At 38.2% G+C, this 22,904-nt stretch overlaps 1 protein-coding gene and 1 long non-coding RNA gene across 2 annotated transcripts in view; one reads left to right on the forward strand and one right to left on the reverse strand.

Annotated features, from left to right (window-relative positions):
- The window catches only part of LOC122813824 (complement factor B-like), a 436,913-nt gene extending 429,804 nt beyond the window's left edge, over window positions 1-7,109 (reverse strand). Inside the window, exon 1 of the mRNA XM_044086351.1 lies at window positions 6,886-7,109. Coding sequence (XP_043942286.1) covers window positions 6,886-6,949 — 64 coding nt within the window. The 5' untranslated portion in view covers window positions 6,950-7,109. The remainder of the gene's footprint in view (window positions 1-6,885) is intronic.
- LOC122813825 overlaps window positions 1-22,904 on the forward strand; it is a 176,571-nt gene that overhangs the window by 96,679 nt on the left and 56,988 nt on the right. The window lies entirely within an intron of this gene.

Consider the following 22,904-nt stretch of genomic DNA (forward strand, 5'->3'; position numbering starts at 1 on the left):
AGTCCTGGGCCCACTCTTGTTTGGCATCTACTTTTCCGAAGTACAAGCAAACACAGGAGGGTTATGGCTGACAAAGTTTGCAGATGACTGCAAACTGGGCCATAGTAGAAAACACATCTGACACAGATATCCTTCAGAAGGGTCTCACAGAAACGGATAACTGGTGCCAGAGCCACGGCCTAAAGTTAAATGCCAAAAAATGCATAGTCATACCCTTCGGGAAAAACAAGGTTACCCCTAGCTACCAAATAGGTGGCAATCCACTGAGCACAGAAGAAGAAGTTATCAGGGACCTGGGGACCCAGGTTGATAGTAGTCTGTCATTCGACACCCATGTAGCTAAAGTAGTTAGGAAGACCTTCTACATTGCCCACCTTATCATGAAGGGATTCTCATCTAGATCAAGGGAGGTCATAGTCTCCCTTTACTCATCACTCATCAGACCAATGATTGAGTACAATGCCCCATTCGGAATGTATCTGACCCGACACTTGCAGCAGCTGGAGAGGCCACAAAAGTTCCTCACCAAAAGGATAAAGGGTCTCAAAAATCTGTCCTATGCTGCCCGACTGAAAGAACTCCAGCTCTATTCAGTCGCACGCTTGCTCAGAGGTGACCTTGCCTAACATACAAGCCCATGTCAAACCCAGATTTGATGAATATGCTTCACCTCAAAAAATCTAGATCCATCAGAGCCACAAGGGCGGGAGACTTAAACCTCGACACGGCTATTAATAGGATGTGCTGGAGGGATAGATTCATCACCCAAAGACTCCCTATGCTGTGGAACAAAATCCCGGTACATGTGAGGCAGAGCACCTCGCTGGCCTTGTTCAAGAGAAATCTTGACCAATGGATGGGAGATCGCAGATATACCCCAGGGATTACCTCAGTGTCACTGCTCGACAGAGGCACAGCAAAATAATGGGTATAGTTCCCCATACTAAAGGGGTGGCGTAAGCCACAAAACGATGGGCTAGGCTTGTAAATGCCCTCGGGCAGATAGCCTAGTATGAACCTATGAACCTATAGCTATGTCAAGAATCTCAGTGGCAACACTCAGATCTGCTCTGAGTTACAGCACAATGGCAATAAATATACAGAACTAACTGATATTGCCAACATCCTGGCAGATAGGTTCAGTGCTAACTTTACCCTCCTCTCATCCCGTAAAGGGTCCCTCTCTATACCGGAAGAATGCAAAGTTCCTGTAATCACGGCTGCACAGGTAAAAAACACACTCTCCAAAGCCAAGAACACAGCATCCATGGGACCTGACAACATCCCAGGCTGCATTCTACATGAACTACAGAATGAATTGGCACCCCACTTAAGTACAATGTTCAATCATAGCCTCACCTCAGGCTTTGTGCCCACTGAATGGTGCACAGCAACGGTTATCCCATTCCACAAAGGGGGAGCCACCACAGACCCTGGGAACTACTGCCTCATTAGCCTGATGAGCCTGGTCTGCAAGGCTATGGAACATATCATGGAACTTATAAACAATGACATTGGTAATCTCCAAACTCTGGACTGTACCCAGTTTGGGTTTGTAAAAGGCAGATCATATCTCCCAAACTTTACAGACATCTTTGAAGCGGTCACCAAAGCTGTAGATGAGGGTAAGGTGGTTCATACAGCCTATCTAGATCTCACCAAGGCTTTTGATACCATCCCCCACTCTGGAATTATAGATAAACTCACTAAACTAGGTATAAATCCCTATGTCATAAGATGGGTTGCCAACTGGCTCACTGACGGAACCCACACTGTGAAAGTAGCAGACTCCAAATCCAACTTCAGACTAGTGACAAGTGGAGTACAACAGGGTTCAGTCCTGGGTCCTCTCCTGTTTGGTATCTACTTCTCTGAAGTACAGGCTAACACAGAAGGTCTTTGCTTAACAAAGTTCGCAGATGACTGCAAACTATTAGCCATAATCAAAACTCCTAATGATGTGGACATCCTACAAAAGGGCCTCACTGAGCCAGATGGCTGGTGTCAAGCCGTGGCCTCAAGCTCAATGCCAAAAAGTGCATTGTCATCCCTTTTGGTAAAAACTCTGTACCCATGAACTACCACATAGGCGATAGTCTACTTAGCACTGAAAGCGTGATAAGAGACCTTGGGACACAGGTGGACAGTAGTCCCTCCTTTGATAATCACATCACCACAGTAGTCAGGAAATCCTTCTATGTGGCACACCTCATTACAAAAGGTTTCTTATCCAGGAAAAAAGAGGTCATTGTTCCCCTCTACTCATCACTCATTAGACCCATTACAGAGTACAATGCCCCTTTTGGTATGTACCTCACAAGACATCTACAACAACTGGAAAGGCCACAGAAATACCTCACAAAGAGGATTACCAGCCTCAAACAGATGCCCTACGCAGCCAGTCTCAAAAAAATCCAGCTTTACTCTGTCGCATATCACCTACTCAGAGGTGATCTCTGCCTAACATACAAAGCTATGTCAAACCCAGAGCTGTTGGACATGCTCTACTTAAAGAAATCCCAGTCCCTCCGAGCTACATGCTCTAGGGACCTAAACCTTGTCATCACAATAAACAGAACATGCTGGAGGGATAGATTCATGTTCCAGAGACTTCCCATATTCTGAAATAACTACCTATCTATATCAAACAAAGCTCCTCATTAGCACTCTTCAAGAAAAATCTTGATGATTGGATGGGAGATAGGAAATTCACTCCGGGGATCACTTTTGTGGCTCTGATCAACAGAAGTGCAGAAAAATAGCTACGAAAAGCCAGGGTACCATTTGGCTTGGCTTATATAGGCCCTAGGGCCAATAGCCTAGTACCTACCTATGAACATATGAAGTATGTCATGACATCTCAATCTTCTAATTGTTCCACACACCATTTTTAATCACTGTGCAAGCCCATTTCCTCCCTAATGTAACATCGGCCATGATTGAACTATTGATGGAGTGTACTTAATCTTGGCTTGATTTGGTAAGGCCTGAGATCCCTAAGTTGCTCTGGAATGTAAAAGCTTAATTTCCTCACAAGCAATGGCAGAGTGCAGCTATACTTGGATGACGCTGAGGCAGGGGGGGATCTGCAGTTAGCAGAAACCAAGATCCTTATTAAGAAAGAGATTTAAAAATCCTCCAGGTGGGTGAGTGACTTCAGGGAGCAGTCATTTTCTTCTGTGTAAAAGGAGGGGAGTATTTTGTTCAATAGATTTTCCTTAGAACTGATGAGTGCTATATTTGTTTTATTTATTTTATTTATGTATTTATCTTGACTTTGATTACCAGGAACACTGATCAGTTCTGACCAGTTTCAGTCTCAGTCCAGGTTCAATAAAATGACCAGTCATATGATGTTTAGTTGAAGGCATTAACAGGGAAGTGACAATGAGACAAATACAAAGATTGTACTATGATAAGAGTACAAAAGTATATTTCAAAAAAGTGACTATGGTAAAAAAAAAAACAGAGAAATTAATGTAAATAAGTACCAAAATATGCATGACTTATAACTGAGGAGGGCTACTTTCTGGAGAAACTTATGAGTGTAAGACTTGCTGCATTATATCTCTAGAAGCATTGCTGGCTCTGCTATATCCCATTACTTGTGGGTTTGATAAGAGGAGGACCATTATTTGCTGATGTGAGTGGAAATAGGTTCATGACGATATATCATTGGTGGCTTTCCTGATTAAAAGTATTGTAAAACAACTTCATTAAAAGCACTATCACTGAATACCTATGCAATTTATTTTTTTTGCTGGGGTAAGCCCCCCCTGTACCCATCAAGTGGGGGGGGGGCACCATCCATAATCCCCAACTTATGCAAACCAACTGCACAGTTATATAATGCCAGGGAAAAAGTGTGTATTCCACATTTGTGGAAAGTAGCTTTCAATAAAAATGTTTAGTAACCATTGCAGTCATCGATTCTTCTTGTAGTACAATGCCTGTTTCAAGGCTATAGTTGAAAATTGACTCAAGTGGTCCTGATAGATCATGTTTCAAACTATTTAGGGAGACATCCTGGTATATTGTCAGGACCCATTGAGGCTGTGTTTTTTGGCTTTAGCAAGCACTGCCAGAACTTGTGGTTGTCGTTAGTCTGTGAGGCTTTTTTGACCTTATAATTAGCCCTGTTGGACTTAGTCCTCTCAGTATCCCATTTAGTTTAATTAGAGAGCTCTTATCATTATGGGAGTTGCTCTTCCTGATTTTAGCTATTCATTTCTTCCTTTTGTTATATATCCTATTAAGGTTAGGATTCCACTAGTGTGATTTACTTTTAGAGTTTGTTTTGGCCTTACTTTTAGTAGGTATAGCAGACTCTATAGAGCTATTTTCATGGTTGTACATGATCTATGTGAGCAATTCTGCTCAGGTTTTTGTGAATTCTGGGTTAAGAATGGCACTGAATTTTGACGAAGTATCACTTAATAGGATGTAGTCTGCTTCATAATAGTTCCTAACTGTTACAAGGGTTGCTGGGATTCCTATGTTGATTATTTCAAAAGAGACAACTTTGTGGTCCAACCTCATCAGTAAGAACATGACACTGGGGAGTGTGCAGCACTCTCCCCTATCGGTGAGTACCAGGTCCAGTATATGTGACACCCTGGTGTCTGTGTGTACTATCTGGTCAAATGCATTTGTGTTAAAGTCCATTAATTGCTGCACCTGTGAGTTTAAGGCAGTATGTTTCCCTGTCTAAAGAGAGTTAAAGACTCCCATGAATAAGTATTTGGTTTAATAGTGAGTGTCTCCTGTACGTCAAGATAAGAGCTATGGGACTCCTTGACACAGAGAGTGACCATAGCTTGCTAAGATATGGTATGGGAGCTTGTTCATGTTGATTTGCATATGGATAAACCCCAAGGCATCATCCTGTTTAACAACCTAGAGGTGTACTTGTTGCAAATACAGCTCAAGATTCTACCATATTTTGCCCCTTTCTGTGCTGCTAATAGTCTAAATGTGTGGAAGGCACTGAAGCCTTGCGCTACTGCAGTACTTTTTGTGGATTTAAACCATGTTTCTGTAATGGCACAAATGTCTATATTGTCCAGAGTGAGGAGAACTTGTAAGGTGTGGAATTTCTTGTTTAGGCTATTAACATTGAACAGTAATACCTTCATGTTTCTTTGGGTTTTATTTGCTGTGTCATTTGGAAGTTTCCATGTATTTGCCATATTCCTTAGCCAAGCTGGTTTGGAAGGAGAAGGTGGACTGCCAACAAGCAATGTTTGTTGCTGGTCGATTGCTGAAGTGGTGGACAGTTAATGATTTAATGGCTTGATAACCTGGATGTGAAGTATACTTCTCAACCTCATACTGCAAGAATTCTAGACAAAGCTAAAAATAATTGAGAACAAAGGTAAAAAATTAGGGAGAATTTTTAAATATTGCTCTTATAAACTTAGAAAGTTGCTAGCCTGTTACCTGTTTTTGCATTCGTATCCATTTTCTGAAGGATAGGAAGTCTGAAACTCAAAGATTTGTCATCATTTAGTAACTAGCATCCCCAGTGATTTGGCCAGAAACCACACATTTTTATGGGGGACAAAAATCTGGACATTCTGTGAAGCTATGGAAAGATGTAATGTGAAGGCATACTCGGATAAAAAGGCTGAGCTGCATTCGCTGCTGAAGCTCTGGAAAGATGTAATGTGAGGGCATACTCGGATAAAACGGCTGAGCTGCATTAGCTGCCCTTCCTACTGCTGTTGGTTTATTATCTTCTTTTCAAATAATTAAAGGACCCCAGTGATTTGCATGCATTATCCTTTGATCTTGGCCTCTTTCAAAGATGCCTTCATAGCAAACGGACTACGCCTAGCTGGACTCTCCAAATCACTAAAACAAATTAAATGATAATTGAATATGATGCTGTTTTTTGTCCTGTCTTTTTTTCTAGAATCCTCAGATTCTACATCTTGAGCAACAAGCCACTTTCGTGTACATCCTTTGCATAATTATGTTACATTAAAGTGTTTTGTCACACTTTTGTTACATACCTGTTACACCACCCTATCACCATATGTAGTGCAAATCTGCCTTTTTGTTACATTGGTGTTTTTTTTTCGGGCATAAAAAAAAAACTGTTTTTATGTTACCTTTGCAATGCTAGGTCACTCCGCACTCCCTTAAAAGCAACTGTAATTTCCTCAAATACACCAGAAAATAAGCAGATAGACTCCTATATGCTTAAAACAGTTAATGAAAAGAAAACCAGTTAAGGCTGGTTTGAAGGAAATAACAGCTCAGTCCAGAATTCTAGAATATTCTACAGGTAAATACACACAAAAATCATGTAGTTATGTGACACATGGGACTACTGCAATGTGATTCCTTATAAGGCCAAATCAGTTATGTTGGTTAAAAATTGTAGCTTGAAAGAAATAACGAAAAATGTTGAGGACTGCATGCCAAGACCTTTCCTTTCTGGAAACAGGTTTTATTTTTTTCCTAGCATCGTAAACTCCTCAATTAACAATAGCAGGATATCAACCTCAAGATTTTATATGGTCTTATTTTTATTTGCTATCTGTATGATAAATTAAACATTATGACATATAGTTGAAAGCTCTGCAAGGTGCTAAGACCCATGTTTGTACCCAAGCACCCCTTACTCTCATTGTGCGGGACCATTTGAAAGCCATTTAAATCACCTCTGACTCCAGGTCACCTCTAATAAAGGAACTTCTGGTCGCAGTGGGTTTACCCATTGATGAATAGCACATAAGACAAACTATTCCCAAAGCAGACACAGCTGTGCTCATTATATCGCGTATATACTAGAATGGAGGGGAATAGAAATTATCACTGTAATTTGATCATTCTAGTTGGCCAAGTAAAGCACACGAGTCATAAAGAAAAGGTACTTACCTCCGAAAACTATGTGGAAAAATGTGCAATATATGAATCCAAGACAGACTGAAAATGTAGCCATGTCTTAAGAAAATTACAGCTAGTCTCTTCTTTGCAAAAAAGCAGTTTCCAAGAAAACAAAAAAAATGTGTTTTTCTTTATAGAAACATTGTAAAGAAAACCAAAGGTATTTTCATCTTTGCATTTTAATATGGTCTGATTTTCATTTTGGTACATACCCCATTTCCTCCTATTCCGGGAAGAGAAGTTTGTTTTTTTAGTTGTCTGTTTATTTTGAGTAAACCATTAATTGCCATTTATAAGCGACCTTGAGCCCTGACCAAAAAATAGAGTTTCTTTTACTCCATTTAAAGAATAGCTGAGCTTGGCTTTGACAACAGCGCTTCTTGCTGGCTACCTGTGAAATAGCACCGTCCTGCATTTAAACCAAGGAACGTATCAGTTTGGGATGGTATCACATCAACAATTGTAATCACTGATATATGATGACAATACTGAATAAAAAAAGTAAACTGGGGTAAAAATTAGAAACGTGTAAATAATGTAAGCATGGAGTGGTGATCAGTATTGTAGCTATGCATTGCAAAGCATTTCTAGAGGGTATGCCCTCTGGGAAAGTTATTTTTCACTACCTTTTCTCCAAGATGTTTTGTTCAACCGAAAAAGAAAAAAAAGATGCTGGTGTATTTTGGTTTCTACTTCTGGCTGAGATTTTGACCAATATCACTGTTCTAGTTCATATTTTTTGTTAGTGTGCCATAAGTATATATAGAATAATACAACATTAATTTCCTGTAATAATCTTGGAATAATTATTTATGCCTTTGGAAATTGTACATTAAAGGTGGTATTTGCAAAAGCATAAAGTCAGTATGTGCTTTACATGCAGTTGAGTGGCAAAGGAGCTATTCATAGAGGTCATTCACACTAATGTATGATGGTTGCAAATAAACTTAAGCTAATAAAGAAACAATAATATGCAAATGAGAAATTATTTAAATCCTCTTTTGCTAATAAGTCCTTCTCCTGCCTTTTTGAGATCTGTAGTTCTATTTTGACTTGTTTACATGCCTGCATTGATTCATTATAAAAGGTGGAATTGACCCTTTTCGGTCTACTTTGCAAATGGCTAATATGCTTGTTCTTGTTGCTAGCATTGCTTTTTTCTGGTTGGGCTGCTTGCCTTGGATGAGACAAAACTACTTGCTCACAGCAGCACTCACCAACCAAAATGGTGGAGATATAATCACAGAATAACTCATCATAATTTTGATAATCAGGAGATACTTGACAGATTTAAAGTGGACAGGGGTATTGTAAGGGTCTTAGTGAGCATGTATGGTCCCCAAAGGGGAACTGGGAATATGTTGCCTTCCTATTCCTATGGATATTAAGGTACGTATAATCCTCACAATATTTGCCATGGAGACTTCACAGAGACAGAATGGAGTCACACTGGGGTTCTCTTAGACTTCTGCCTCAAGGATACTTCAGCAGTTCCTGGATGTATTCTTGGCAGATGTGGACCAATACATCTATTTCCTGGTGTCACCTCACAACTGAGCCTGGACTATACATACCTTTTATCGGGTGGCACATTTCCCTGAGGTGCTTGGTGCTCAGTGCAATAGACTGCACCCATGTTGCAATTAGAGCTGTGCTGGTCCATGGGGGAATGATTACTGCTATAGAAGGGCTACCATTCAGTGCATGGGAATGTATCACCAAAATCTGTGACCAACATCCTGGCAGCGCACATGATTCTCATATATGACAAATTAACTCATTCTACCATCTCTTCTTGCATGGTAGAATGCTCAGTGGTCACCTTTTTGGTAAATTTAATATTTTTTTAATCATTTAAGTAATTATTTATGGTAAAAGGTATTTTTTAATACTAAATCACGTTTTCTTTGTTTTGTCTATCATCTTTCTGTCTCTCACTATTTTTTTGTAAGGGGATGCTAGATATGCACTGGCGTTATGGCTCATGACACCAGTGAGAAATCCAAGTGGAATGGTGGAAGATAATTTTAATGCAGCCCCGTCAATACTGACTTGTATTGTCATTGACAGAGAGTATGGCATGTTGAAAAGTAGATTGAGATACCTGGATGAGTCTGGGGTGCCCTTCAGTATGACCCAGCTACTGCATGCAGGATGTTTACACCATATTGCATTCTGCACACATGCTCATGCATCAGTTTGGTGGTGAGGTGACCCAAGCTGTTTCAGTCCTACTATGACTAATGTTGCCCAACTGGCAGTTGCAATGAACCCCATATGGCAGGGTCGTGTACAACATATGACTGTGAAGGTAAAGAGGAGACATCTGTTTCAGAGCTAGGGACCATGACATTCAATTTAGTGTTTCCTTTCTTGTAAAAAACACACAAAATATATTTGATGCATCCATGATATATGTAGGCTTTGCTGTGTGGTACATGGTTTACTGTCACTGTTCATCAGATATTCCCTCTTATCCTTAAATAATTGTTTTCCTTCAGAAAAGGTAGTCGTATTATTGTTTATTAAAATCATACCAGTGTGCTCACCGATACCTGTTCAGTGATGTCATAATACACCATATAAAGAATAATTACATTTTAGCTGTTTTGTACAATGAGTTCTTCTTAGATGGGGTACTTAAATAAGCACATACTAAATCTCTTGAAGTGGTACATTTAATAAAAAGTGTTAGTTCAGTATTTAGCATGAGTTCATACCATGCACTTGAATGGAAAATGTATCACATGCTTTTGCATTATGCAATGTTTTCTTGGTTTTACTATTGCATATTCAACATGATTTACTGGGGTCTATATTAATTCTGTGAAAGATGTATTCATCGAATATGTCTTCTGTGAACAACAACCACCAAAAATCACTTCAGCAAACCACAAAATTTTTTCCATGGTTCGCAAACCCTTGCCCATCAACTGTCTGGAACATACAATGGACTAAATGAAATCCACCCAACTGAGGGGCTTTGCCCCCCACAACCCCCAATGTGGGGGGCTGTACCCTCACCCCCCAACTATATATACCAATTCCGAGATCATACTACAGTGGGGAAAAGAGTAAAGTTTAGGTGATGGCCAGGTGTTTGCGAACCATGGGAAAAATTCTGTGGTTCCCTGAAGTGATTTTCAGTGATTGTTTTTAGAAGACGTATTTGATTAATACTTCTTTCGCAGAATTAATATAGACCTGATTTACTGTTGTCTTGTAAGGTACTGCCATTTTCACATACACAACAAGATGTGTTCTCAAAGTCATAAACCATCAGGTGTGCAGTGCTGAGGGTGAAGTGGCAACAGTGCTAATTTACATGGCAGGAGACTCATGAGAGCTGTTTTTTTTATTTTTAAGGAGTGTTTCTCTTAATGGTGTGTAGTATTTGTTTTATGTTCTGGGTAATTGCCTGCTGTAACATTGTTGAATTGAAGCTCTTGATACTAGCTAGGCCATTATTGATGTAAATTAGTACAAATTTGATTGCTATGATGTACAGCTTTCTGTCTAGATATTTCCTTTAAATTGTAACCACTACCATAATTGAAATGAAAAGCATGCAAGCACAAAGTGTCTCAATATTGGGTTACACTCTGCACTTATGCATTCTGCATAATGTTGTTTTCTTACTTTTTTATTAATAGCTTATTGTCTTTCAAGTTAAGCATTGAAGATGCCAAATTTTAAGTGCCTGAGATGCCTAGCCTGAATCACTGTAGGTCAAGGTCAAATGTGTCATACACAACATCTTCTAAAGATTAGTAGGTAAAGGTGCATGTGATCTTGATGAGAGTCTGTCACATGACCTGCATGGTGACTTGCTGCAATGCCCATGACTTACTTTCATGCAAGTGATCCTACAGACACTGATCTCATAGTGCTATGTGACTGGGACCTTGAATGAGACTTTCTGCTATGTTTAGATGAACGCTGATGTGACCTGCACAAATTCTGTCGGTGTTTGTTCCCTCTTCCTATCTACAGTGCCTTCTTGAGAAACACTTGTAGTGTGCTGTAATACCCTCATGTGTCTAGACAGTTCTCCTGTCCTCTTCACCCTTCTAAAACTAACTCATATTTGAGTCTAGTAAGTCCTCACTAGTGAACAAATGGAGGCAGACATGGATACTTGGTGGGCTAACATGCTATGGATCAATATGATCATGGCATTACCCCTAAATCTCTTTCATTTCCTTGTAGGGATAGAAATTCTCATGCATACCCTTGAGGATTTTGACCATTTCTAGCTGACTCTCTATGGCAGTGCACAGAGCCTTAACAATGTCACAGCACATTTGCTGTTGGGCAATCAATGCTTTACGCATTTTCTACTGTAGCTGTGACACATGCTTGCACTGTATACACCTTTGTAAAGGTTTCACTGTGGACACTGTTATCTGTGAATCTTTGCCATAATCCAGAAAGTGCTTATGTTTGTTTGGAGATACTGGTTTAGAGGTGCATGGATTTTCTCCTTTATACAACCTGTAGTGTCATGTCATCATGTACTTGACTCTGTGATCCAGTGTCACTTCCTGTAGAGTCACTAACATGTTGTGTGGTATGCCATCCTGCCATAAAACATGGAGACTGTGTGCCATTTCTTTCAAGCAATCTCATAAATATAACTGTGTTATCATCATCATCATCATAAGCCATTCTGCTGCTGCCAGTCTCTAAATTTACAGGTATAGCAGAACTGTTTATTTTTGCTGCTGACCCTGTAAAGAATGAATTGAATGCATTACTACTTAGATACTGTTGTATACTACTGCATGCTGTGTGAGGAGGTATGGAGGACAACTACCGTGTACACTCTGTGCAGAATTGTTAATAGTAATGCTCATGTGTCACATTTATTTGAGCAGTCATTTCTCAATGTAAATATGTCATAGTGATCAAACCATCCTTCTTGAAGAGACTCTGCTGATGCTGCAAATGTGGCTAATAGCCACCAGCCATTCCACCTCTGTTTATGCCAGTGCCATCAGCATCTGTTTCAAAAATATCTGCATGAATGGAGAGGAGGTATTTTCTTTATTATGTGTTAAATGAATGTTTCAGCCTCCGCCCCAATAGTGCTGTGGACAGTTGCATTCTGCCTTGTATTGGATCTTGCATGTCCTACTATATCATTGTCCCTGTTCTTGCACTGTGTTAATGTATGGTTCCTTCCATCAACAGCATTTATCTCCACAACCACTTGGTTCCAGGCCTTTGCCCTCTGCTTGTTTGCTTGCCCCTTTTCTAAAAAGTTGTTTGCCATATGTCCTAAGGGCTGCCATAAGGATGTGCTTCTCCTCGTGGTTGAAATATTTTTTTTTCTTTGCCTGGATTCCTGCTTCTGCATCATTCTTTTATCTAAAACAACATGCCCAAGTCATACACCGGAATTTTTTATCCATTCATCAGCCAAACAACAGAGCAATGAAAGCATTGCCTGCTTTAATCAACGATAATTCAGAGACACAAGTACAAATAACATGAATGGTGATACAGCACTTGTAAGATTATGCTCAACAGGGTTTTAAGGTTGAAAGTAATTCTGTTACAAATATGTAACACAAATAAGCTATACAATAAAGCTTGCTTAAATGCAGAAACAGAGTTTAGTAATATGTGATCAGCATCCATACTAAATGAATGTGGCTTGAAAAGGAACTTGCTGAATGGACATCTTCCCTTACAGATTTAAAAACAGGATATATGCATTTCATTGTCAGTGAGAGCAAAAATGTAAAATCTGCTTTTTTAAAGAATGGACAACATGACATCTTTCCTTACAGACTTAAAAAGAGGATGTATGCATTTCATTGTCAGCGAGAGCAAAAATGTAAAATCTGCTTTTTTAAAGAATGGACAACATGACATGTTTCTATCATATGCCACTGTTACAATGTGTTTCCTTAAAAAACATGCGTTTCTGCACTTATCAGCATTTGCACAAGAACAGATGTTCTTATACAAAGATCCAAATAGAATACTAAAGACAAAAACAGGATGTTCACACTGTCAGAAAAGCTGGCCTCTTACAAATTCAGCAAAAATGTGACAGGACGTTGTTAAACAAGGAAGCTTAAAAATAATATTATTAAGTCAGCATTTGCGTCAGCATCTGCAACAATAAGTATTGTTTCTACAGGATGAGCAGTTCTCTAAAATAGAATACCAAGAGGAAATGTATATGTGTGTGCATGACTAAAATTGTATATAAAGATCTGTATTAATCCAGTTATGTTATGGGTATTGGTAGGAACACATTTGTCCCGAGGTAAATGTAATAACATCCATGCTGATTGAGAAGTAAAGCAGAACAATAACTAAAAGCTGTAATATTAGTACCTGTGGTTTATTATAAAAAGTTATTTGTTACTGCTCTAAGTTGATGCCGCAAAGTATATTCTCTCATCAGTGTATATTCTGCAAGTTTCTGTATGCAACAGACTGTGAATGCAACTATAACCAGACTTTAAATTCAGCAGAATCCAGCCAGCAAGACTGAGTGTCTTAAGAAGACATCAAATCCATCACAGTAAGCAGCACCATATAATTTTTCAATGGCAAGCTAGCCTACATTCGAACAGAGGGAGTGGTAAGCCCTGCAGAGGGTCACTTCAGTCAAATTGCAATAACTAACATTTGTACGTATGTGTAAAATTCTAAACATAAGTATTCCAGTTTATGCAGCTTGCAGTAGTAACATTTTTTCAGATGTCTGAATCCAGATTGAGCCTGCAGTGCAGGAAGATGAGCAGTGCCATAAATTCTCCAAGGAAAGGTGGATATCTACTTTGTACAACAGTCCACTGCCTGTTGTGTTTCCCCAGCTTCTCAAGTGACTCTGAAAATTTTCCAACCATCGGCAACAACAGACTGATCACCTGTTTTTTTTTTTTTTTTTTGCTAACTGGTAAGACTTTTTCTGTGTCACATTTGTAGTCTGGATGCTAGTAGACATAATTCGTACAGGAGTAAACCAAGCTTTAGCAAATAGCAATGTTGGTATACACAGCACGTTAGTAAATGTAACACCTTATCAGGGCAAGTTGATAGTAAGGCATTATGCAAATTTATTACAATATTTGATTGGTATCTCAAACAAAACCATGTGGGGTATGACAGATGTTTATTGTGTGATTCAACAAAAACTGCATTTTGTGAATTATGCCATAAAAAGTATTGAATCATATTGCTACAAAAATAGACTGTGAAGACAGATCTGTTCATGATACAGAATTAACTAAGGGTAAAGTGTTTCTATTATATTCAGATGTTGAACAGTTATGTCCTGTCACCACATGAGTCAAATCAGTTACTGACAGGACCTCTAGTACATTTTGTTACAAAAGAATGTAATAAACTTCTAAAAAACAGACACAATGAGTTCAGGAAGTTTAGACAAGTTATACATACATCTTTTCAAAAGTGCATAGGAGTTTCAGATTCAGCAGAACAGGTTACTAAAGAATCTCAGAAAGACCATGCAACATTACAGGAAACTCTTAAACAGCAGTTACAAAATAAAGAAAATACATTAGCTGAGCTTAAGAGAACATTGGAAAAGAGCAGGAAACTACAGCTAATCTGTGCAAAATAAATATATTTTATAATATGTTTGTGTTTTGAAAATGGTTACGCATACATGGTAGGATGGTAGAGTCTGGACAAATCATTCTCAAATGTTTAAAACTTCCATTCAGTTAAAGCAAGACATTTATCAGTACTACAGTAAAGTAGAGCATATGACTGCCATTCTTAGTATAGCCAAAAGGTAAATGAAACCGTTCTAGTGCATAAAATTAAATAAAAATAGTTAATAAAAGTAAAGATTTAAAGTCGCAAGACTGACATGCTTAAATAAAGATTTAAAGTCACGAGACTGACATGCATGTATGTTCTTTTCATCTAGAGTACATTTGTTTACAATGCACAAAAGCAAAAGGCAGACAACAGCAAATATAAATAATGTAAATATAAACATATTAGTTAAGCTAATATCTATTTTGTTTTTTACAGTTTTTTATAATTGTATAGTAACACGACACCAAACATTTTAAAAGAATTTTAAAAAGAAATAACATCACAAATGGTATTAGTCAAACAGTTTTAGTAAAATAAATGGCAGATCAGTTAATTAAATAAAAACATACTGAAATCCATGTAAGCTAATTGTAAAATGTCTATTTATGAAGTATAAATGTATAGTAATGCAAATCACAAATACTTATCAACTGAAATGTGAACTTAGACCTTCCTAGACTAGATGAATAGTTACAGGAAATATTGTGAAAACATGATAAATAACAAGACTGATTGCCAGACAAGTAGCTTGAGTTTTTCTAAAACATTATTGTTATTAAAACATAATTGTTAAAATGTTTACAGTCAACACTATTTGGTAATTGTAATAAAATGTCACAATTGTGCAACCGTGCCCTTGATAATCTGTTTGCAAGTAAATGTTATAGCCAGCAGATGGGCTATAGTATACATACAGTTCAAATCAATTGTTCAGGAGGGTATAAATACCTACTAGTGGTAATAAACAGCAAAAGCTTTATAAAAAATGATCAAATCAGACAAAGGTCTATAGTTTAGTAACCTAATAAAACAAACGTATAACAAAAGTATTGGGCTGGTATACATTCTGTTCTCACAGCATAAAGCAAATAAACAATACTGCAGTATACTACAGGGGGAGGGGCACTCTCTCAGTTTTACACTGACTGTATAAGCAGTACTGCACATGGGTCTAAAGTAAAGCTACAGGAAGAAATATCGCATTCCTTCTTGACAATACTCTTTTATGGGGGAAGGAAAAACGGGTATTAGTGCATAAGAAACACTGGTAAACAGATTAAATCTGAAAGTCCAAGATATTTTATGCTAGTTATTATTGTATTGTTTAGTATTAAATTGTATTTACAGCCTGTTAAACTGTAAAGCTATACACAAGATGATTTAAAATTGCTTTACTACAGCTATACAAGAGAGAGTAAAGATATGTAAAAAACTGAACAAGACTGGTCACTATTTTTAATATATTTTTGGCAAAACAATGTTGGTATAAGAAAGCATGAATGTTTCTAATTGCTGAGTATGTAGTTTAAAATGACAGGACCATATGCCTTTGGTGCCAATTCCACTAGATATTTCTAAAAAGACAAACATTTTCCAAGATTTTGCTTAATATTAATATTATTAAATTTGTAAGATTAGACTAAATGTACTTTACAGTCTTTATATGTACAAATGCAGAAAAATTCAGTACAAATGATAGTCTTTGTATGTACAAATGCAGAAGAATTCAGTACAAATGAAATTAATGTCTAGTAATGATATGTGTTGAAAACCATGTTTAAAAAAAATGGGTCCAGGGTACCTACTAGATTGAAATGCATAAAAAACAGTCTGTATAAATACATACTATACAGAATACACTGTAATAAGTTCAAAAGTAATTTGTCAAGTTGTAATATTATCACTGGTTTTAAGTTGGAGTCTTATTACTGGTTTTTGGACCACCATTTTATCTGTATCAATATTGGTTATCAAAGTTAAAAAAAATATATATTAAAATATTGTATTCATACAGCTAATGGACTAATATGTAAATAACATTCTTCAGAGTATATTTCACTGTCAACTAAAGTGTATGGAGAGTTCAGAGCTATGACCACAATGTTATGGTTAAAATGACATTAAAACTGTATATTTTCAGCAGTGTATAAATGCTTGCAGTAGCACATGGTTCTTGTCTCCTATACTTAATTCAACAGTTGTAAAGAGTTAATGGAACGGTTCTAAGTCATAAATTAAATTTTGTAATTGCAAAATAATAAATTGGTCAAGTTAAAAAATAAAATTAAAGCAGACACAGCTCATAACTGATAAAATATTTTCACAGAATGGTCTGTAAAACAAAAAGTTGTTAGATACATTCAGTTTTGGTAGTAATACTTGATACTGTAAAATTGCATTTTGATTTGTTGTATCAAAAGAAGACTAAAGGTTTTGTTTCTTAACGTGTTTTCTATATAATGTGATGAAAATACATATCAGTATAAAGTGTTTTGAGAAAATTAAAATAAAAAGAGGGCATTGTAAGATTATGCTCAACAGGGTTTTAAGGTTGAAAGTAATTCTGTTACAAATATGTAACATAAATAAGGTATAAACTAAAGCTTGCTTAAATGCAGAAACAGAGTTTAGTAATATGATACTATATATAGTATATACTATACTAAATGACTGTAGCTTGAAAAATAAGGAACTTGCTGAATGGACATCTTTCCTTACAGACTTAAAAACAGGATGTATGCATTTCATTGTCAGTGAGAGCAAAAATGTAAAATCTGCTTTTTTAAAGAATGGACAACATGACATGTTTCTATCATGTGACACTGTTACAATGTGTTTCCTTAAAATGCATGCTTTTCTGCACTTATCAGCATTTGCACAAGAACAGATGTTCTTATACAAAGATCCAAATAGAATACTAAAGACAAAAACAGGATGTTCACACTGTCAGAAAAGCTGGCCTCTTATAAATTCAGCAAAAATGTGACAGGACATTGTTAAACAAGGAAGCTTAAAAATAATATTAAGTCAGCATTTGTGTCAGCATCTGCAACAATCAGTATTGTTTCTACAGGATGAGCAATTCTCAAAAATAGAATACCAAGAGGAAATGTATATGTGTGCACATGACTAAAATTGTATACAAAGATCTGTATTAATCCAGTTATGTTAGGGGTATTGGTAGGGACCCATTTGTCCCGAGGTAAATGTTATAACATCCATGCTGATTGAGAAGTAAAGCAGAACAATAATTAAAAGCTGTAACATTAGTACGTGTGGTTTATTATAAAAAGTTATTTGTTACTGCTCTAAGTTGATGCCGCAAAGAATATTCTCTCATCAGTGTATATTCTGCAAGTTTCTGTATGCAACAGACTGTGAAGGCAACTATAACCAGACTTTGATTTCAGCAGAATCCAGCCAGCAAGACTGAGCGTCTTAAGAAGACTTCAAATCCATCACAGTAAGCAGCACCATATCATTTTTCAACACTAATATTCATATACACATACTGCAAGTCTAAATACAACTAGTTAAATTTGTGTTGTAATAATTCATTCATCACCATAAACAAATTCATAGTAGTACTGCAAGCACTTGACATTAAACAATTAATATGGAACCCTTAAAGTTATTCATGTAAATTCAGGTTCATTTACACATGTTGCATGTAGTTTAGATTAGTTACAGTTATATCTATGAATTGTAGTAATATGTGAGTGTGTAAGTCAACAAATCCATGAACTAGCCCTTGGGGTAGCTGTAAAAACAAGTTGTACACAGCAGCACTAATGCAATACTGAAAAAGGCTTGCTTAAAATGATTAATGCAGGTCCTTTACCATTCAAATAAAGCTAATACCATTATAACACAGAAGCAGAAACACAAATAGACAACTTAAATAGCAATACTTTCATATAACTGAATTTTATTTATAATGGAAAGGAAATGTGAAAGTATTCCTTAAAAAAAAGTATGGTTCCAAATCTGTGAATCACAGTCCTGCCTTTACATTCTTCATTCCAGCACTGGCACTTTGAAGGATGACTATAAATGTGAAGGTACGAGACTAAGCTCCAAGGAGATGAAAATTCGGGTCTACCTTCTGGAAAAAGCTGAGTCATCAGAATGCAGCACAGAGAGGATAAAAATGACATCTGGCAAGTTTTGGGTGAGTTAGGGATCAATCGCTGTGGCCCACAGTGCTGTCACAGGTACAATGACCTACAAAGTCATAGGCCTGGCCAGCTGGATGAGTGGGTAGACCAGGCAATGATTAGAAGCACAGAGATCTATGGTAAGTATTTTTACATGTTTTCAATAATATCAACATAGGTTTAAAATGCATAGTATAGAAATAGTGCATAAATGCAGGTAAATACAAGAAGAAATTTATGTGTAAGTGCAAATATCTATCTGCATGTAATGAATGTGTAGGAATAAACATATCTGTAAATAGAAATAAATTTTTATACAAATAAGACGTTTATGTGATGACATGGTTTTATGTATAACTACAAATGTATATGTATTTGTAAAGAAAAATATGTAAGCATACAAATATAGCTCTGATAAAGGCAAGATGTAAATCTGGATAAGTAGTATTTTTAACAAATATTTTTCATACATATTCATGTGTGTGTCTGTATGTATGTATATATATATATATATATATATATATATATATATATATATATATATATATATATATATATAGCTTGGCATTAAAATGTTGTAAAACAGCTATGCAACCTTGGAATGTAGAAAGGAACTTTTCCAAGGTGTAATAACATCAATTTTTCAAATGACGAATCCACAAGAGCAAATGCTACTGTGCATTCGCTCTTGTGGATTCATCATTTTGAATGGAGATCACACTATAGTGGGGATCAGGAAATTTACCCTTTCCCTCACTGTAGTGCAATCTTGGAGTTAGTATATATAAGTAGCAAGGGGAGTGCATGGTGCCCCCCCCAGCAAAACGTTCTTAGCACATATCCTGAAATGTAGATATTTTCATTAAAGTCAACATTCCTGAGTTGTCGACTTTCCTTAATTCCCATTTTTAGTTATGTGACCATTCAGTAATTGGATTTTATGATATTTCAGGATGTAAGTGAACACTCACACAAATGAGTTGTGAGATTTTGATAGTAAACCTATCTATATATATATATATATATATATATATATATATATTCATATACATACACACACATATACAATCTATATGCGCACACACACACACACACACACACACACACACACACACACACACACACACACACACCTGTATTGATACAGAAACAAACATATTTCATTTCAGACTCCACACAGAAGGCACCCCAGCCGAGGATCGAACCAGAGAACCTCTTGCTGTGAGGTGTCAATGCTAACCGCTGCACCACCACAGCCACCCAATGGTGGAAATTTACCATGAAAAGTTAAGTCATAAACGTCTAAGCACAAACTTATTGATCCTAATTGATAAACGCATCCTGCCCTCTTCAAACCACCAAACTGGACAAAACATAGACAAGCCATGATGCTTCTCTAGGGACGGCTTGCACCTGTCACCCCTGGGCTTTTGGATATTGGCAAAGGCTCTTGCCATCCCCATAGTGCCTTTTTTAGGCAAGGAGCAAAAGACAAACCCACCTCCATAGCTATCACAAGGGATAAGAAACTAAGAGTAATGCTACTCAATGCCAGAAGTCTAAACCTCAAGATGCATGCACTCGAAACTCTCCTTAGCATGGAGAACATCGATATCTGTGCAGTAACAGAAACCTGGTTCAAGGCTCCCGAGAGCACCCCGGCACTACCAGGTTATACCTCATACCATTCTTTTCGGCCCCAAAACTTGGACCGAACCACAAAAGGAGGGGTAGTATCAATATTCGTCAAAGATACCCACACCTCCAGGTTGGTGGCATAACACGAGGCATCAGAGACTATCCATGTGCAACTAACAGTGGGTAAAACTGCCTTCCAGTTTATAGCCTGCTACAGACCACCCTCCCAAACCCAGGAACCCCACTCGGCCTTCCTGAGAACACTGGAAAATATGAAGGTCTCTCCAAACACCATTATATTGGGCGACTTCAACTACCCAAACATAGACTGGGAGCATTACTCTAGCTCCAACACCCTAGCCCAAATGTTCCTAGAATTTATAAACTCAAATGCTATGGGACAACTTGTTACCACTCCCACATGAGGGGAAAACATACTGGACCTGATCATCACCAACATGGGGACTCGTGCTCCAGACCAGAAGTGTATCCCTCACTGGTAAGATGAGACCATAAACTAATCTCACTGGATATTCACATCCCGACCCCAGCCCCTGCTCAGAAAACCACAGTGAAAAACTTCTCTAAAGCAAATTTCACACTCCTCAAAACCAAGGTGGAATCCTTCAAAGCCCCCGAGCCTGTGGAAAATATGGCCCAGTCCGCAGAATCCTTTATAAACGCATTCTATGAACACCTTCAGGAATGCATGGATCATATGCAATCCCAAATAAAACCAAGACCCAATCCTTCAAAGGCAGACGTCCTGTCTGGTGGACCCCAGCCATAAACAAACTATACAATAAAAGGAGGAAGCTACTTACATGACAGAGAAAAATCCCAAAAAGGGAAGGCATCTCTGATCAGTATTAGCAAAAAACTATGGGCACTCATAAAATCATCTAAGGCCAGCTTAGAGAGAAAAATTGCACAGGACACTAAGGATAATCACAAGGCTTTCTTTAGTTTTGTCAGGAACCTGGGTGGGAATTCCCAGATATGCTCAGAATTAGTCCAAAATGACAAAAAATACACCGAACCCACAGACATTGCCAACATCCTAGCTGACAGGTTCAGCGCATACTCCCCCCCCCCTCCCCACCAAAAGGGCAAATATCTATCCCAGCAGTGTGCTGCCCCCCCTGACATCTCAGATGCTCAGGTAAGAGCCGCCCTCTCCAAAGCGAAAAACACAGCATCAATGGGACCAGCCGGTGTCCCAGGCTGCGTCCTACATGAACTCCAAGAAGAGCTAAACCCAAACATAAAACTACTGTTCAATCTCAGCCTTACTACAGGATATGTACCCAAAGAGTGGCGTACAGCAACAGTGGTCCCTCTCCACAAAGGTGGTGCCTCAACAGATCCTGGAAACTATCGCCCCATAAGCCTGACTAGCTTGGTCTGCAAAGCTATGGAAAGGATCATCATGGACCTCATAAATAAAGATATTGGGGACCTACAGACACTGGATCCTACCCAGTTTGGCTTTAAGGGCAGATCCTGCCTCTTAAACCTGGCTGATTTCTTTGAAACAGTCACCAAGGCCATTGACGAGGGGAAGGTGGTCCACACAGCCTACCTGGACCTCGCAAAAGCCTTCGATACAATACCCCACTCTGGCATTATAGATACGCTCACCAGCTTAAATATAAACCCCTATGTCACTAGATGGGTTGCAAACTGGCTCAAGGACAGAACCCATATGGTTAGAATTGCTGGAGCCATGTCAGACTCCAAACCAGTTACAAGTGGTGTCCCACAAGACTCAGTCCTGGGACCTTTCTTGTTCTGTATATATTTCTCGGAGGTACGGGCCAACACGGAAGGACTGTAGCTGACCAAGTTCACAGATGACTGCAAACTGGGTGCCATAATCGATTCTCCAGCCTGCACAAGCATCCTCCAAAAGGGCCTCATAGAAACAGACAACTGGTGCCAGAGCCATGGCCTCAAGTTAAATGCCAAAAAGTGTATAGTCATCCCCTTTGGCAAAAACAAAGTGCCCACAAATTACCACATAGGTGGTAATCCATTAAGTATGGAAGAAGTAATTAATTAGAGACCTGGGGACCCAAGTTGAGAGCAATCTCTCATTTGACAACCACGTGGCCAAAGTGGTTAGAAAAACATTTTATATAGCCCACCTAATCATGAAGGGATTCACATCTAGATCAGGGGAGGTCATCGTGCCTCTTTACTCATCCCTCATCAGGCCCATAATTGAGTACAATGCCCCTTTTGGGATGTACCTTACCAGACACCTGCAGCAACTGGAAAGACCCCAAAAGTACCTCACCAAGAGGATCAAAGGGCTCAAACAGATGCCATATGCTGCCCGGTTAAAGAAACTCCAGCTCTACTCAGTGGCATACCGCCTGCTCAGAGATGATCTGTGCCTGATGTATAAAGCCATGTCCAACCCGGAATTAATGGACATGCTGCACCTCAGAAAATTCAAATCCCATAGAGCTACGGGCTCGAGAGACTTGAACCTCAGCACTGAAATGAATAGGACATGCTGGAGGGACAGATTCATAACCCAGAGGCTCCCTTCACTCTGCAATAAAATCCCAGTCCAGGTTAGGCAGAGTCCCTCACTGACTCTCTTCAAGAGGAATCTTG

The sequence above is a fragment of the Protopterus annectens genome, chromosome 10.part0, assembly GCF_019279795.1.
Source record: "Protopterus annectens isolate FY-2018-M chromosome 10.part0, PAN1.0, whole genome shotgun sequence".
In the NCBI taxonomy this organism is placed as follows: Eukaryota; Metazoa; Chordata; order Ceratodontiformes; family Protopteridae; genus Protopterus; species Protopterus annectens.